The sequence below is a fragment of the Podarcis gaigeae genome (assembly GCF_964106915.1).
Source record: "Podarcis gaigeae genome assembly, chromosome: 8".
NCBI lineage: Eukaryota > Metazoa > Chordata > Lepidosauria > Squamata > Lacertidae > Podarcis > Podarcis gaigeae.
In genome coordinates this window covers 63,679,355-63,697,522 of record NC_139684.1, presented here as the reverse complement: position 1 = coordinate 63,697,522, position 18,168 = coordinate 63,679,355, and the positions used below count along the sequence as shown (strand labels likewise).

The window sequence follows — 18,168 nt, the reverse complement described above, 5'->3', positions numbered from 1 at the left end:
CCTGATGTTTTTACATGAGTATAAGGTGTGCTTTTATTTAAAATGCATTTCTGGGCTATTTGTGGGGCATAGGAATTCGTTCAGGAATAGTCTGGCCCCCCACAAGGTCTGAGGGACAGTGGACCGGCTCCCTGCTGAAAAAGTTTGCTGACCCCTGCTCTATACAAGCAGGAAATGGAGGTCAGAATGAGGTGGTAGAGTTATGGCAGAGTGGACTTTTCCACTGCCCACTGTAGACAATGCCATATTTTAGTGTTCTGCTGTACAAATCAAGCAATTCCCTGCAAGTAGAAAACCAGCACAGCATGAGGTGATATGGATTAAACAAACAAACAAACCCCTCCTTTATGTGCTAGTTGTTTACATGGGGGAGCATTCAAAAATGTAATCCTGCACCTATAGCCCAATCTCCTATTGCAGCATTTTGTTGCCTCATTCCACTTGCATGTATAGGCCAACTTCAGCTGGAGTATTCAGGCCAATGTGGGAGTCGCGTTGCACCTGCTGTGTGTCTGCTGCCCCTGAACAATTAAACTGCCAGGAATAATTTAGGTAAGAAATACAAGACTCTGGCAATATGTAACAGCTCCCTATGAATTTATTTATTGCATTTTTTAAAAGCGCTGACATCACTCACATATACATCTTCCACTGTTTGTTAAAATGTCGGCCTTGCCATTCCCTTTTAAAAATTTCAAATATAATGTATATTACCACTGTATCAAAAAATAAAGCACACACAAATTGGGTTCTCAATTTTTATTACTCAAAAAAGTAAACAAAGCTGCAATATACTGAGGACATTCCATACAAGAATATACTCATAAAGTTTTGCTACAGCATTAAACAAATTGGCTGAACTGGACGGCATGTTACTATACACACTTGTATTAGTGAAATGTGTGCTTAGGTATTGAAACACATATGTCTTTAAAAAAAAATTAAAAGGAAGTATGTTGCAGGTACACAGATTTCTTTATGGTGTACTGAATAATTATAAGAATCCAATACACCAGTTTAGTTTCAGAGTGACCAGAACACATTTAGGATCTGGAGTGGGGAGGAGTGCCACAGGTTAAGATAATAAATATATGGATTACATCAGTTAGTTAAAAAAATATCAAGTTTAAAAATAAGTAATCATCACATTACTGACCACGTATTTTCTGCATTTTAAGTAATTCTTAAAATTTCTTCAATACTGCTACAAAAAAACTACCCACAATTGTCCTCTAATATAATTTATGACTAGTAACACTGATTAGGTCTGAAACATTCCCAATGTAATAGAGAATGTACAGCATCGGAGAAAGCTCACGTCTTAAATGAATCCTCTCTATTAAGTAAAAGTTTAGCGAACAAAAAACAAAAACACACATTTTTTTTAAAGTAAACATTTTAAAAAAGAAGAGAGCAAAATCACAGGGGTTCTTTTTCTCCAACAGTCAACTGTCAAAAATCAGGCATGACCCACTCTTGATTTAAGATCATACCATCACAAAGTACAGATGAACAGGGAGAAAAAAATGTAACAAACACCTAAATTTTCCTCTCTTTGGAGTTATCAAAATATTTATAAAATTCTTGAAATATATAGAGAGATAATATGAAAAAAGTTGGCAACATTTTTAAAAAAAGTTAAGACACAACTTTTGCTTGAAGTCCATGGCTTGAAAACTAGAATGGGTTAGCGTCACCAGGTGCAAAACAGGGCAAGGCTCCTGCACCTTGAATAGCAGCGTAGAAGAAAGAATTGTCATTGGTCCTGGCTTGCACAACAAGCTGAACCTGCTGCAGTTCCCTCTACTGCACACTGAAAGTGCAGGAGCCCTGCTCTCTTTTGTATCTGACACCCTGGAATAGATGAAATGGTTAGACTTAGCGTTTTACAGTGCAATTCTATTACATGTCTTCTCAGGAGTCCTTATGCATTCAGGGAGACTCACTCCTCCTAGGTCCACTGACTTATTGTTATTAAAGGAGTATTTATAATCCTTGCTTTTGGATCAAAGCCCTTCCAAGGCCCCTTGGCATAGCAGCCTTCACCAACCTGGTGGGCACTGTAGTCCAAAACAGCTGGAGGGTGCCAGGCTGGCAAAGGCCAGCAGATAGGGTTGCAACAATAGCAGCCTTTCTAGCCAGTTCTTAGGGAGGCATAAGATTGCTTTTGTTTGCTAGGGTTTTCTTTATTTGCACAGACCATAGCAAATGAAGAGGGAGATCTTTATTCAGCAGTCAAAGCTCTTGGTAATCTAATCAGAAGAGTAGGACAAAGTTTAAACAACAACAACACTTTTCTAATCAAGAAACTCAGCAGTTGGGTTTATTAATTTACAGCACAGTCCTACAGAATTAAGCCCCACCAAGTTCAATGGGGCTTGTTCCCAGGTAAGTGGCTACAGGGCTTTAGATGTAACGTTCTGAAGTGGACCTGACAGTAATTGCTTCTTGAACATCAGCTGAATAGCATTCAGAGATAGCCAGCTCTTAAATGCTTGAAAATCCAGCCGAAATTGAAAGTGCTCTTTTTTCAAATGAGAAATGCTGATGTTTAGCTATTGGCTCACTTTCCTATCACTAAGAAAAGCTGCAGAAGGCAATCGAAGAATAATGCTGTTGAGAGAAATGAATACTGCTTGCAAATGCCATCCCTTCCCCCACCTCACCGCCGCCCCCCCGCCCCCCCGGCCGAAGTGAATTCCGCAATGTGTTTCTATCACATCAGTCACTAACAAAGTACAAATCCCACACAAGTTTCCACCCTGCTAAAATTAATGCTGGGAAATGTAATGAGAAGTAGGGAAACAGGGGACAATATTTCTTCAAACAAACTATTGAACAGGATGCGCCCTCAGGAACATTGTCCGGCTCTTATTAGGCTGCGGCAAGCTGCTGCATTTGATGGTTTCCCATCAATGGCCTCTTTACCAGCTTGCAAGAGAACCACAACCCAATGGCCAGGAATAATAACAAAAAAGGGGGGGGGAATACTTTATTTTATAATCAATAGGAGACAAGAAAAGTGCAACCCTTTCCCATCTGAAGTCCTCCCATTGCCCCGCCATAATACCTTTCTAAGTTTGCATCTAGGACTTTGAAACTATTTGACGATCTCCTTAATGCTTCTTTTAAAGGAAAAATGTTGTAAACGCTGGAGATTGCGCAAGCAGCTGTACAATATTACTTCCAGAGGAAAATATCAGAATGTTCCAAGCTTGCAGCAACCAAGCAAAATATGAGAAACAATACTCGAGACAAGCCTGACATTTCACGGTTGAAGGAGAACTATGGCAGACTTTGTGCAATCTTGACCAAAAGCTGCTCTCTCTAAACTGCAATTGCCTGTTCAAAGTGATGGGTTTCCATTCTCAGATTTACAGCTCCTATCTCCCCCACTACCCTAGGCTGTTTACTGGTCTGTATCAGTAGCTTTTACATCAGTGCCTTTCAAATTTCTCAGCTGCAGGGAGCCCTTCCTACAGCAACTGATCTGCAAAGGAGCCCCTGCACATCTGTCTGGAGCCCCTGCCTATTGATGAGGAGGCTGGGAAGTGTTCTAGGGCAGACACAGGCAAGGCTATGCTAGCCCTGCTGGGTTTCACCACAGCCTGTCTGAACTGAGAGTGGAGCTTAGTCTACATTTGTGCCCCGTGTCTGTGCACTATACTGGAAGTCTGGGTAGTGATGCCCAAGCAATCTCTCAGAGATGCTTCTCTACCATTACTGACTTTCAAATTGAGGAACCGCAGGTAAACATTCCTGGATTTCCTAAGATCAGTCTGAAGACCATCACATTACAGGCAACTCCCCAATTATGCGGGCATTACGTTCCGAGGCAGCGCACATTTAAGTGAAATTGCATATATTGGGAACACCGATGAAAATGCCTGCAAACACCACAACCACTCCCTCCATACTTCCTTGCTCAAACTCCCAACTCTCCACAGCCCTCAAAGGTCGGTGCAAGGGCTCCTGGGATTGTACTTGCAAAGGGTTGCAGGATTGCTTGACACTGTTTTCATGCCATATTTGCAATTTTCATGCTCTTTTAGGGCCATTTTTGCCCCCTCTCATGCCACTTCCAGGTTCATGGCTATGTGTGTATGCGTTGTTGCGCATACCTTGAATGCATGTAAATAGGGAGTTGCCTGTACATGAAAATAAATTTGGAAGGTCTGCCTTCAGCCTTTTGGGAATGGGTGTATGTCAGTTTGCATTTCTTAGTGCAGAAAGTATTGATCTGATGTGTAGAGATCTTTCCTATTCTAATTAATTCAAGAGGGTTCTGGGAGCTTCTCTATGTGAAAGAAGCAAGCAGAAGGTTCATGTTTGGGTTATTCCTTCAGAGAAGCTGAGTACAGCTGGTTTAAACTGGTTCTGTTATCTCTTCTGTCAAGGTCATGCTGACTCTTTCTGTCTCTCTTTCCTTCTGGTGTGGTGTTCTGTACATAGTGTTAAGGTTTAGAGTTATTATAAGTTATTGTAAGTTTAAGTTAAGTCTGCTGCAACTGGATTTCTTATGGACAGTGCCAATCTTGAATGTATTGGATTTGTGACCATTATGCTCATTTGTCTTCAGTAGCAGTAAAGCTCTGCTGGATGAAATACAATTGCCTCTGATCTATTTTTGGGGAATCCTGCAGTGTGTTTAAATTGTTACTCTGCTAACTATACATTGGAATGTACTCTGGATCAATACTGAGTAGAATTCCATGGCAGCGTATTCACGCACGGAGCACTTTTTGGCTCACCTGTGGACCAAACTACACAATGGGAACTCCCTGTGGGGGTGTGGTTTTTGTTCAAATCATGGCTAAGGAGGAAAGCAAATAAGCCTCCCCTCCACACACACTGCTGTCCTGGTCACGACACACACAGGGGAGCTCCACCAATGTCAATGCAACTTAGGAAAGAAAACCCCAAAGACATAGCTGCAGCACACATTACACCATGCAGTTTAATTTGGCTGGGAAGCCCCATTAAACACAGTGGGACTGCAGTACACTGACCTCTCCCCCGCCCTTGGCCCCTCTCCCTACCAGAAGTTAGTGCAGTGGCTCCACCAGGCAAGCCACTTCTGTGTAGGAAGGAGCTGCAACTCACATGTGTTGCAGGCAGCACAGAAAGGCTGGCTCTGAAATGAAAAAACTGCTTAGATCCGATTCTTCTCCCTGTACGTGCAAAGTGGCATTACTGCATGGACGGCATCGTATGGCAAAGAAGAAAAGCAATCTTGGGATAAATAGCCCCGTTTTAGAACACTCTGCAGGCCCAGGATTATGGGCATGGCAACCATGTGATTGCGACTCAGAACGAACTCTGCGGTGGGGGAAAAATCAGTTATGTAAAATCACCCTTAAACATGATTTAGGTTTGGACAGTGACATGATTACTGTGAACGCAACCCTCTAAGACTGTATGTGCTTTAGGAAAGAGCAACTGGTTTTTCTTGACTTGAAGTCACAATGATGAAAATGCATAGGATCAGCAGCTGGAAGCCCTAGGACAAAATCTGGCCCCCGGAGGGGTCTGCAGAGCCTTTTGTGGCCTGGTTTAACCACGCTAAAACATTTGTTTCGAAGGTTCCCCCCTCTGTAAAATAGCACCCACCTGAGCAGCCCTCCAGACATCAGTGCGAGTGTAGGAAACACACAGGTCTTGCCTTGTAAGCCAGGAATGTAGCAAATAACACAGGTGTTGCTTTGGGAAATAACTGTAGCCCAGCGGTAGAGCAACTGCTTTCCATACAGCAGGTCCCAGGTTCAATCCCCAGCATCTCCAGGCATGGCTGGGAATGCCTTGCTTACTGAAATCCCAGAGCGCTGCTGCCAGGCAGAATGGACAATATTGGATGGACCAACGGCCTGACTTTGTATAAGGTGGCTTCCTAGGCTCCTATACCTTGCTCAGTGGCATCTTTGTAGGCTCTGATCTTGAAGACGCAACCTGCAACCTCTTTAAGTTGTCCAAAGCTAAATGGTGCTTTGCATCACAACATGTGATACAAAATGTGGAGGCCTTCGCAACGTAAGAGCAGTTCAGGGCCATGAATGGGATCAGACGCCAGAGCCAGTGCATAAACATGGTATCCCATTCATGAATCAACACAGCCTTTTTACTAAGGGAACAGCACCAACTGAATCCAGGCTTTGCATGAGACGCAACCTGCTGACCTCACACACCACAGCCCAGGAACCACAGTCCCCATTTCAGACTTTTGTTCTGCCCTGTTCTCAGTCTCTACTGCTGGCTGCAGGACGATCTGCTTCCAATAACTAGAATAATAGTAAGACCAGTTCCTTTCAAAATGGTCCTGAAAATAATTCGTGTAATTGCAGGTGTAGCAGCTTCATATTTCTGAGGGACCCTTACTTGACTGGAGGACAACACTTTACTATTCAGTACTGTGTCCTGCATGAGCTCAAGGCGTGCCAGAAACAAGAACTCCTGTGTCTTTGGTGATCAATAGGAGGGCATTGGGTTGCTTCTCTGCTTAGGCCTGCAAGAACGGCTTTGCCCTCTGAAGTCCTTCTTTCAGGAACTGGAGGTAAGTTGCTGTTGAGGGATCTTCAAAACTGGCAGAGAAACTAAAGATGCTGCTCTCAGCTTCTTCGGGCTTCATAGAAGTAATATCCAGGAAGTAGTTGGCATTGATGTGGTGGACCTGGGAAATGGAAGGATGTGTTTAGGAAAAGACCATTCAATCCCTACGTTAGTTTTCTTTTCTCCCAGAAGTCACTGCAGGTGGATGGAGGTTGAAGTCCATTTGCCTTGCCCTCCCAAGGAGCAGGACGCACTGCATTGTTTAAATCTAGCACCTGCTGCTTCAAGGCAAAGGTGGCTGATGCCCTTCAATTTTAAACTGAGGTGGCTGCTGCTGAGTGTGATGAAAAGAGGCCTCCACCTCCTCCTCTTTGGGAGCCACAGGGCAAGGGAAGCCAGCCAGTCCCCAGGCCCCACTTGCCTGTAGTAGCTACTGATAAAGTCTGCTCCCTTCCCCAGCTTTCAAAAATGGAGACAGTGGAAATACATGTATTCCTTTCTCAAATCAACCCCTGATAAAATAAATGGTTTAAGAGGGCAAAAAGTGAATCAGAAATGTGTGCCTGTACAATTTGGCAGAGGGCTTTCTCGGTGGTGGCACCCTGTGGAACGCCCTCCCATCAGATGTGAAGGAAATAAACTATCTGACTTTTAGAAGGCATCTGAAGGCAGCCCTGTTTAGGGAAGTTTTTAATGTTTGAAGTTCTATTCTGTTTTTAATGTTCTATTGAAAGCCGCCCAGAGTGGCTGGGGAAACCCAGCCAGATGGGTGGGGTAGAAATAATAAAATTATTATTATTATTATTATTATTATTATTATTATTATTATTATTATTGGATGGGAGGTGAAATGTGGAATGTGAAAGATTCTTCAGGGATCCAGGAAAATGCAGAGAAGTGGCCTGAGCAGAGTAAGGCCTACCAGAATCTTTCAGGGCTGTCTGATCAGGTCTAGCTTCTCTGTGTTTAAAGACAGAGAGAAGGAGAGGGAGAGGGAGCGAGCACCTAGCTCCCATATAAGGAAAAAATGTTTTGGAACTGCTCTGGATATGGGTATTCTAAAAGTTATTTAAAAACATGAAGTGGCCTACTAAACATTGCAACATGAAGCACAGAACTCTCTCCTAAACCTTCATTCAGTCTTATCTCCTCCCCCAAGGTAACATTCTACCAAGTTCTTCAATACCATTTGGTACCCACGGAAATATTCTGTGTCTATTAAGAAGCACGCTTTGTGAACCTACCGACTTTTTATGGACCTGGTTTCCTGAGCTTTTGGAAAGAACAAGAAAAAGTCAATCACTATGAAATGCCCTGACAGCTTCAATCTGTAAATGCCTTGCTTAGCACAAGTACTTTGTATTGCTCCAAAATGAAACTGTTTTTAAGCTCTTGAGAGGCAGCTATTAGATGCTCAGCTACTGCTACTGCTGCTGCTGCTAGCATATCAGAGGAAGACAACTGCCATCCCCAGCAGACACCACAAATTCATAAAAGAAGGAATTAGCAAAGGAAAAATGGGAGCCAGAGCCCTACCACAGTGCCATTGGGCAGACAGATCATTATCTCCACGGGGAAGTTATACTTTTCCAGGTGCAGGTCTGCGAGTTTGCTGTTGACCTCGTTCTCTCTCTTAGCCTGTGGAAAACAAATCCATGTCTTAAACTGCTTTCAGTTACAAAAAGCACCTACTTAGTCCAAAACTGACAGCTCTAGTTTCTTTGGATGTCTAGAATAGGCGCTAGTGAGGTTGCTTGTGGGGTTTTGATGCACCCATTCTTGACCTGCCACCACCACCTTGTATTGACAAGCCAGCACCATCCATTGGCACTAAGCTGGTGTAGCCGAATGCTTACCTGTAATTCCTCCAGCTCCTTCACTAGTGACCAGGTGCTGATGAAACTCTCATTCAGGAAGGCGAGAATGGGCGAACTTTCCAGGACTGTTTCCCGGAGAGTTCGCCCTGAACCTGCTCAGAGACAGAAAGAAAAAGGACACTAGCTTGTGGGGCAGGGGGTGGGGAACCCACCAATACATATTATTATTATTATATTTGTATAATGTACTGTATATGTTTATATCTTTTTAATATTTCATATTATGTGAGAAAGGAATACTACTACTGCTACTACTGGTCCTAATATGAAGTTGGATTTTTTCACATGTCCTTTAAAAACAAACTGTGATGTGAAATGCCCCTCTTACCTCAGCATGACTGATCATCCAGTGCTCCCCACAACAGTATGGAGTGCACCAGTTTACTCTCAGATTTTGCTCTCTCAAAAGCTTCAGTAAAGGGAAGGTAGGAAACCTTGAGACCAAAAGAAGCAACAGAAAAAGTTGAAAACATGAGGGACAGAGAGCTTGGTCCACCCCTGACCAGCCTGTTTGCTTGTTTACATTCTATTCCATACACACACACACTTGCACATTAACATTTACCAAAATGCAAACCATACATTTAACATTGATTTCCCTCCCCCCACCCCTTCCATGGATGGTTTTAGTTACCCTTTAGCGCTGCATATTCTAGTTGTTCTGTATTCTCTCTTTCTCAGTTTTATCTCACTTTACTTTATACTGCTGAATTTACTCTTAATCTTTCTAACGCCTTAATTTGCTTACAATAATTTTTCATATATTCTACAAATCTTTTCCAATCTTCCTTGAAAGTTCTTTCTTCCTTGTCTCTTATTCTACTAGTTAAACTAGCCGTTTCTGCATGCCCCATCAGTTTCGCCTGCCATTCCTCCTTTGTTGGTAATGTACCCTCCTTCCATTTCTGAGCATTATACCATTTGGGCTGCTGTACATGAAAAGATTTTTCTGGTCTCTAGCTACATCTGAGCCAATTCCTTCTTGCCTACGGCTACTAGGCTAGTCCTTAAATACAAAGCTTTATAGCCTATGACGACACTTTTTTTTAAAGTGAGAGATGGGTTAATTACAATCCTTAAAAGTCGCACAGCAAGTCAAACAGATGAGCCCCTTTAAGGAAAACCAGGCTTCTTAAGGAAACAGCTAACCATAAACAATCCCTTCAAACTGCACATTTTTTCACAAGCTGCTTTTACTACACCCTGCCCCCCAAAAAAACACATTTTTCAGCTGATTAATTAGATGTGGAAGGGTAGTTCTGGTTGCTGGATGGATGAGAACAGTGTTTAACAGCTCATGCTATAAATTTGCTCTTTGTTTCAATTCCCACAAGCCACACATGTCTTGTGTTTCCTGCTGATAAGGTAAGTACTGTGCTAATCCTGCAGGGTGTCCTGCTCTGCTTGCAGCAGAAAAATGCCCTCCAAGACACCTCCATCACTTTCATCTTTTTAAAACGGCACCAGGGACTTACGGTAACAGGAAGGATGAACAATGCAGCACTTAAGGTCCTGCCTGTGCCCTAAGAAACCTGGTTCCCGTCAGAAAATTCCTCTGTGGTGTCTGCCAACATTTGCATTCATCCATCAAAAGGATGTACTGTACAGTCATTTAAAAGATCCCAGAGTCTTGGATAGAACTGCTGTGATGCTGTGTTAGCAGACATCAATAACTGCAGAGCCTGGTCACCTTCACAACCACCAAATCAGGCTGGGAAGGCTCTCTGAATCAGCCCTTCCATACATGAGTGCTGGCAGAATAACTTAATCACGTTTAAGGGGATGCAAGGTAGGCTCTTTCCATACTTTCTTAAATGGATACATGGCAACTTCCAGTTTGCCGGCAGCCTCTTCCCAGCTTATTTCTCGCTGCCAGGTGATCTCTTCAAATATGAACTGAATTGGTTCTCCTTCTGAGTCTCTGCTGTCAATCACGTTCCCGTTTTCGTCGTGAATCATGGAAGGGACCGAGGGCCCCAAAGACTCCAGTTCCATCTGCAAGACAGAAGGCACTTAACTCTCAGTGAACATACACTGGTCTCTAGAAAACAGACAGCGCTATAGAGATGTCACACGCAGGGATGTGGAATGCAGCCTAGAGTCACGGTGAGTAGACATTGGGTTTGTGGGATCTACTTCGCATTTTTCTTTTTACTAGATTGCTTGAGGTCCAACTGAGCCAGGTGCCAAATAAATATGATTGGAATTAAAGAATTCTGAGCCCAGAATTTGTTTTCCATTCAAAAAATCCACTTCTGCTTACCTTCTTCCAGGTTTTCTCCCACTTCAGCTGTGCAAAGGGGGTGGGGATTGCCATTGTTAAATAATTTGGGGTCAGAAATCATTGCCAATCTACTTCAAATCACTTAAACATCTACCTGCAGATCCTAAGCTACTGTCCCATTCCTATAAGGCTAGAAGACACGTTGCAACCATCTATTTATCTATCTATCTATCTATCTATCTATCTATCTATCTATCTATCTAACTTCTAAGCCACTCTTCATCACTGTGACCCCAGGGTAGTCTACAATGTAAACTTCAAAGCACTGTAATATTTAAAAACAAACCATTACCAACCACTATCAATAGCCACTCCTACTCAACAAAATGTACTGCAAAAACCAAGGAGACAATTGAACTTTTCGCTTTATACTCTTTTGAATATAAAGAACAATGCAAATCAGGCATGCAAATGTATAAGATGGAATCGGTCAGTACTGTAAATACAGCAGCACAGACAGTCCAAATGCGATTCTCGCTACTGACCTGAGGCAAGTATCCAATATCTACTTCCATGTTGCTGCTCTCTAGGGCACCATAGAGCCACTCCATGTCTACATTGAGAGACCTGGTGAGAAAAAGCCAGAAAAAGTCAGGTGCAGGATATCCACATGTGCTGAAACAATGTTTGTTAATTTTATCAAAATATATTTTATCTTGCTCTTCAGTCTGGAAACCTTCAGGTAGGTTACAATGAAATAACACAATTCGAAAGCAACGATTAAGAAACAACAAACGAAGACCCCAAACACCAGACCTCCCAAGGAAGCAGCATGGAATCAATTTACAGTTAGCTAAATGCCTGCTGAAATAGCCATCTTCCTTAGATGATTTTTTAAAAAAGAAATACCTGTGCACCTTGATGGAAGACAGAAGTATAGAAGCAAGGAGAACATACCATCAGCTTCTGAAGGACTATCAGTGGCCTGATACAATGTTGGGGGTAGTCCAGAGATGGGGAACTTGTGTCCCTCCAGATCTTGTTGGGACTCCCAATTCCCACTGGCCCCAGCTAGCATGGGCAATGGCCAGGGATGATGGGAACTGTAGTCCAAAAACAAATGGATGACCATAGGTGCCTCCTCCCTGATGTAGCCCCTCTCCGCTTTCTTTGTAGCTACTCTAGACCCGTGTGTGCCCTGGAGGAAGGTAGAAGCAAGGAAGCCTAAGCCAGGGATCTCACGCCACCAGTTCTTGAAGGGAACATTTGTTGGTTTGTTGGCCTAAATTCTATATCATTTGTTTGTATTAGTATTTTAAAACTTTAATCGTAAACCACCTTGGGAGAAAAGGGGTATGTATGTATATGAAATAAATTAATTGCCAGTAGCAGTATCCAATGCTAGTCCTACTTAGAGAAGACCCATTGAACTTAATGGACATGAGGAAATTAGGTTTATTCATTTCATTGGGTTTACCCTGAGTAGGATTTAGCTGAATGCAACTCCATGCCTTTGCTCCTTGCAAAGAGGCCAGCAGTGGTAAGGCCAGGTGGGCATCTCTCAGGAGAGCATTCTGCTCACCTAGCAAACCTTAGCTGCCCTGGGGACACAGAGCAGGGCCTCTGGTGCTGACATAAGTGCATGTGCAGGTTCACTGGGGAAAGAGGAAGCGCCTGGTCTCACTGGTACAGCATGTTTTCCACGCAGAAAGTCCCAGGTTTGACCCTCAGCATCTTCAAGTAGGGCTGAGGGCGACTGCTGCCTGAAACTGGAGAGCCACTGCCAGTCAATATCGACATTACTTAGCTAGGTGGACCAAATGTCTAACTCAGCGTTAGGTGGAGTCTTATGTTCCTATCTTGTGTTCTTAAAGAGACAACCCTTCAGCTATAAATCTATTAAGAACTGAAGCTGATCTTGTACTACAAATGAACAACTTCCAAAACACTTATTACGAAAATCTCAGAAGCTGGACTTAAAGTAGAACAATGCAAAATAATCAAATGTGTGGAGCTTGCACGTTCAAGTTAAAAGGCATTTGTGTGTTTGTCTCTAATCGGAAGATGTTGGAAATAGATAGATAGATAGATAGATAGATAGATAGATAGATAGATAGATAGATTCTTTATTGTCATTACACAAGTGCAACATTGCACAAGTGCAACGAAATTGGATGCCATCCCTTAAAAACAACAAAAGCAACACAACAACAACAACCAAACAAACAAACAAACCACATTCCAGCCACACCCACACCCACACCCATCAAACTCCCAGGTCACACTATTGAGTTACTGCATTTAAGAAGGCCACAGCTCTTGGATAGAAACTATTTTTCAGTCTATTTGTCCTTGACTTGATGTTTCTGTATCTCCTGCCAGAAGGCAGTAGTACAAACAGACTGTGTCCCGGGTGAGATGCATCCTGCAGGATATTGTTTGCTTTCCTAAGACAACGGGAACCGTACAGTTCTTCCAAAGATGGGAGGGGATGACCAATAATCCTTTGGGCTGTGGTTATGACCTTCTGGAGCACCTTCCTCTTCCTAGCTGTACAGCTGGAGAACCAGGCACAAATACAGTATGTGAGAATGCTCTCTATGGAGCCTCGGTAGAAGGACACCAGCAGTCTCTCACTCAGATTGTTCTTCTTTAAAAGTCTGAGGAAATAAATTCTCTGCTGGGCCTTCTTCACCAGAGCAGTGGTATTTGCGCTCCAAGTCATGCCCTGATCGATAGTCACTCCCAAAAACCTGAATTCCGCCACCCTCTCCACCCGTTCCCCGTTGATATACAAGGGCTGAATGTCCGCCTTTTTTTCCCTGTAATCCACCACCAATTCCTTGGTCTTAGTCGTATTAAGAGCCAGATTGTTCTCTCCACACCAAGCACAAAGCCGCTCCACCTCGTCCCGATAGGCGGACTCATCCCCTCCTGAAATGGAGCAACCCTCACCTGTTGTTAGGAACAAACAGCTTGAATTCTCGAACGTGGGAGGAATCCTTGGAGAGGACGACGTAGCCTGTGAACTGGGCAGGGGAAAACCAGAACGGGAAATCGGGAGGCTCATTTAGTTGGAACTCTGCATGGATCCTGGAAGAAAATAAGAGAGAAAGTCACCAAGCAATTAGCTGTCCTGAGGAAGGCTAAAAAGCCAAGAGTAGGCCCAGTTGCTGTGTGGCTAATGGTGTTTGCCTAGGCTGGGGGCAAAAGCATGGGACCATATCCTGGAGTCCCACACAACTCTCGCCCATAAAGGACGCTTTCTCTTCCACCAACATCTGCACATACAGTAGAACTACCTGTATTTACCATATTTGCAGTTCTGCAACAGATTTCTGGATGGGAAGTATGCTGGGCAGCTGCTCTATCTTTTGTTGGAAACACCCAGGCCTTCCTCCTAAGATGGAGCCATCACTATGGTTTGAAGTCTAATGTATCTTTGTAGTGTTCTTGCATCAATATATGAAACTCTGCATCTCACTGGTCGCTTGGATCACATGGGGGCTTCCCATGCCAACACCAAGCGGCTCCCACAGAGGACACTGCTGATGTGGGGAGTACCCACATGGTCCATGCAACTCCTGTGATATTGCTTAACGGCAGCTATAGCACGTCACTGTGAGTAAGCTCTAAACCATGGTTTACTGTGCATGAGTTGAATGTTCTGCTTCACTCCTCCCCATGCTAGGGAGAAATAGCCCATGATCCCTGGGATTTGCACTACAAATAAACCATGTCAATTAGCTAGCCCTTGTGGTGTGTTGGAGTCAAACAACCCATGAACCCTGGTTTGGACAGGGAACATGGTTTGTTTCTCCCCAGCATGAGCAAGGAGGAGCAAAGCAAGCCAGTATCTATGCAGAGGGAAGCAGATGTACAAATGTGGCCCATATCAATGCAAGGAGAGCTGATCAGGGAATAAGAACAATTCATGTAGTTATGAGCATTTGTACCCTGGCCAAAAAGACTCCCAGAGTGGCTTACATACAGTCAATTAAACAGAGCAGTCCCTGCCTGCAGGCTCACAGCATAGAAGAAACGACAGAAAAGGAAAACGGGGCAGGGGAAATGGCAAAGGTTATGCGAAGGTAACATTTACTCAACCAGTCTAACTGCAAGCGCCCTCCCCTTATGCAATTTTACCTGAAAGCTATCTTATAGTAGAACTCGGCAACAGCTTGGATGCAGGCCACGGCTCCTTGAGGGGCAAACCGAGTTTTCACAAACGGCCGGGGATGGAACATACTCAAGAGTTTGTGAATGATGACCTATGTTGGGGGGGAAAGTACAGGGGATTACAGCAGGTTGCAGCCAGTGAATCTAAGACCTCAAAACTACTCCCCTTCAAGGCCACGTTCAATAACCACACCTGACTAAGGAAGGTCATCTTCTCTGTTTTCTTAGCCTCTTTCAACCGTTTATAGCCTCCAGCATTCTGAATATTGCTGTTAGTGAGCTTTAAGATGCCATATTCCATCTTTCCAGAACACGGCAGCCAAGGACTGGAAATGGATCTGCTTGTTTTCACTGTTCTGTATTTTTCAGATGCCACTGAACTCAAAATATCACATGCAAGGAAGGTCCCTTTACCAATTCCTCTCAAGCCATGTGCTAGAATTGAGTGAACCACCCTGCGTATCTGGGGTGCTCCCAAAAGGGTGTCTATTGAGGAATCAGCGCTGCTCACATTTTTCAGTGTCCGCATGACGCTGTTATCCAAATGCCAGCAAGCACTAATATGAGCCCCCAAGAAGTAGAGGCTGTTATCAGAATCCATGTCCTTAAGCATCAAACTAGGGATACAGCAGTTCTGCTAAGTAGATCAGTGCGCAGGTGACACTTAACTTATGCTAGGGTTACATTCTGGAGACAGCGCATAAAGCCAAAATCGCATATAATCAAAGCACATTGGATTCAATGGCAGGTGGGATTGCCAAAGTCAGCCGCCTGCCCCCTTTCCACCCCGCTTCTATTTTTATTTTTTTTGCCAAGCACCTAAAACTGAATGTGCACAAGTTACATGTGTGAAAGTTGAGAGTTACCTGTATGTAAGTATATCTACACTGAATATAGTAATGGGCTCTCTTACTAGTTTGTGTCTTCACCATAGCTGAGCGGTGTCCCACTTTTTACCATGCTATCTTATAGCTGCAGATGGCTTTTGGCCAAGCAATAAAGATTTAGATGGGATTGCAAGGAGGCCGTCTATGAAGCACTCTGAACACTCAAAACATGATCCATCGTTACTACTCCCTAGCCTTCCAATTGATGGCAATGATGAACACTTTGCCTACCTCTTTCCCCTTGGGGGCTGGGGGGTAGAAACGGTTGTTGGGAAGGTACCCAGTAAAGATGTTCAGCTCACTGGGAATCACCCACCAAGGATCAGCAAGTTCCAGTTTATTCTTTGGCGGAAGGAAGGCCTTGAATTGCTGGGCGAACATCAAGCTCAGAGGGGAAGCCGGAACCGTCCAGTTGCGAAGCCCAGAAAGGGCAATGTGAGAAATCTGCAGAGGCAGAAAGATACGTTAGGAAGCAGCCCTGTGAAGCCTCTTCCACTTTAGGAGGCTGACGGATCACAAGACATTCAGATATTACACCATTACTCCATACTTAAGCCTTCTTAATCACGGTTTGGTGCAATGCCTGAACAAAGCTATTAGTAGAAGGAAAGACTGCCTAGCACTTTATTTTACGTTCCCAGTTACAGCAATATAATTGGAGCAAACGAAAAACAAGCACACATTTAATTCATTGACCTGATGGTTAAAACTGGACCAGCCTTCGTATCAATCCACTAATGCTTCTAGTTGATTGATCTACTGATTAAAACTTGCAGCGCTAATTAAATGTGATACTCACTCCAAGGAAACCGTCTTTGCTCTTTGTCATTGTGTCCATAAGCAAGGGCTGGAATTTTGCAATGATAGAAAGAGTCTCCCCATTGGGATCCAATATCTCTTCTTCCTCAATCCCAGTTACTGGAGCAATGCCTGAAAACAGATCAAGGGTTACAAGATTTATGTATGCATTTCATTAACATAGGACTCAGCTACACTGGCAAAGAAAAAGCATTATAACACTGTGACACCAGATGGCGCTGTGGAGTTCTGTCTTTGCAAACCCGATTTCTCATACAAAGTTTACAACATGTTTAAATGAAATGCTTCTTCGATGTGTCTAGATCCATCCATAGTGTTATTATTAACATAACGTTATTGGTGACCTATGAATCCAATTGAAGAAGTAACCATCCAAATTACATTAAGAAAAAAACACACTGCCACAGTGAATCTATTATAGTTCCTATTACAAATGCTGCAACATATTGCATTGAAAACTGCAAGTTCCACTATTTAAATTACTGAAAGAAAATACTATTTCCCCCCAATGCATATAACAGTTTTCATGTGGATTATTATACTGCAGCTTGTGACTTAAAATCATTATGTATTCTTAATATTAATGATTGCTTATAAAACTACAGCATAAAAAATAAATAAATCCATTCATTTGTATGCATACCACTGCTATGAAAATACAATTACTATATTAAAATTTAAATAGATACGCGAATAAGAAAAAGCTATACAAAAATTTTGCACAACTTTTAAAAACCCAGTATTACTTTAAACCTGGCACTGGCTTACCTGTGAGATCTCCTTGCTCCTTATATGCCCATTTGGCTACTTTAATTTTCAGAACTGACACTGCTGCAGGTGCTATATAATATTTTCCTCATTTGTAAGAAATCGATATTTCATTGTGGCAGAACCTACACTTTGGAACTCCCTGTCTAATGATATCAGGATGGTCATCTTCACTTTACTCTTTTAGGCCCCTGCTAAAAACATTTCTGTTTAGAGGAGCCTATTCAGGTATCTAGAATGCTGATGAGTTTCTTAGTTTATTGCAAGTTTCAAAGTTCTAAGCGTTTTCAGCAACTGTTGTACAGTAATTGTTTTTACTAGCAATTTTATTCCTTTCTTCTTTCTGTAAACTTCTTTGAGGTTTTTTATTTTTATAATCAAACGGTATATAAATTTTATGAAATAAATTAAATACCGTATTTTTTGCCCTATAGGATGCACTTTTTCCACTCCAAAAATGAAGGGGAAATCTGTGTGCATCCTATGAGGCAAATGCAGGCTTTCGCTGAAGCGTGGAGAGTGAGAGGGGTCGGTGCGCACCGACCCCTCTCGCTCTCCAGGCTTCAGGAAGCTATCAGCAAGCCTGGGGAGCCCACGGGAGTTCCTGCAGGGCTCCCTAGGCTGCGGATAGCAGCCTGCTGCACGAAGCGTGCCAAAGCAGAGCGGCCCGCGCTTCAGACAGACACCCACAGCCTAGGGAGCCCTGCGGGAGTTCCCGCAAGGCTCCCTAGGCTGCGGATAGCAGTCTGCTTGCCCAGAGCGCGGGGCGCGCTGAAGCAGAGCGCCCCGCGCTTCGGGCAGATATCCGCAGCTGGGGGGGGGGAATAATTTCCCCTCTTTATTTCCCCCCCAAAAAACTAGGTGCGTCCTA

General features: G+C 43.4%; 1 protein-coding gene across 2 annotated transcripts in view; it reads right to left on the bottom strand.

The window, feature by feature from the left end:
* Window positions 1–744: 744 nt before the first annotated feature.
* SELENON (selenoprotein N) overlaps window positions 745–18,168 on the bottom strand; it is a 31,441-nt gene continuing 14,017 nt past the window's right edge. The window contains exons 3-13 of one of the 2 annotated variants that reach the window (XR_014567298.1): window positions 16,510–16,640; window positions 15,942–16,154; window positions 14,791–14,915; window positions 13,600–13,737; window positions 11,190–11,271; window positions 10,227–10,415; window positions 8,749–8,854; window positions 8,400–8,512; window positions 8,080–8,181; window positions 5,441–6,664; window positions 745–3,804 (exon numbers count right to left, since the gene is read on the bottom strand). Coding sequence is in view for 1 of the 2 variants with exons in the window: in XM_083751743.1 (XP_083607869.1) it covers window positions 6,494–6,664; window positions 8,080–8,181; window positions 8,400–8,512; window positions 8,749–8,854; window positions 10,227–10,415; window positions 11,190–11,271; window positions 13,600–13,737; window positions 14,791–14,915; window positions 15,942–16,154; window positions 16,510–16,640 (1,370 nt within the window). In the remaining variant the exon portion in view is untranslated. Of the gene's footprint in view, window positions 6,665–8,079; window positions 8,182–8,399; window positions 8,513–8,748; window positions 8,855–10,226; window positions 10,416–11,189; window positions 11,272–13,599; window positions 13,738–14,790; window positions 14,916–15,941; window positions 16,155–16,509; window positions 16,641–18,168 lie in introns of both variants that reach the window. The other variant, XM_083751743.1, reaches the window with a different exon arrangement.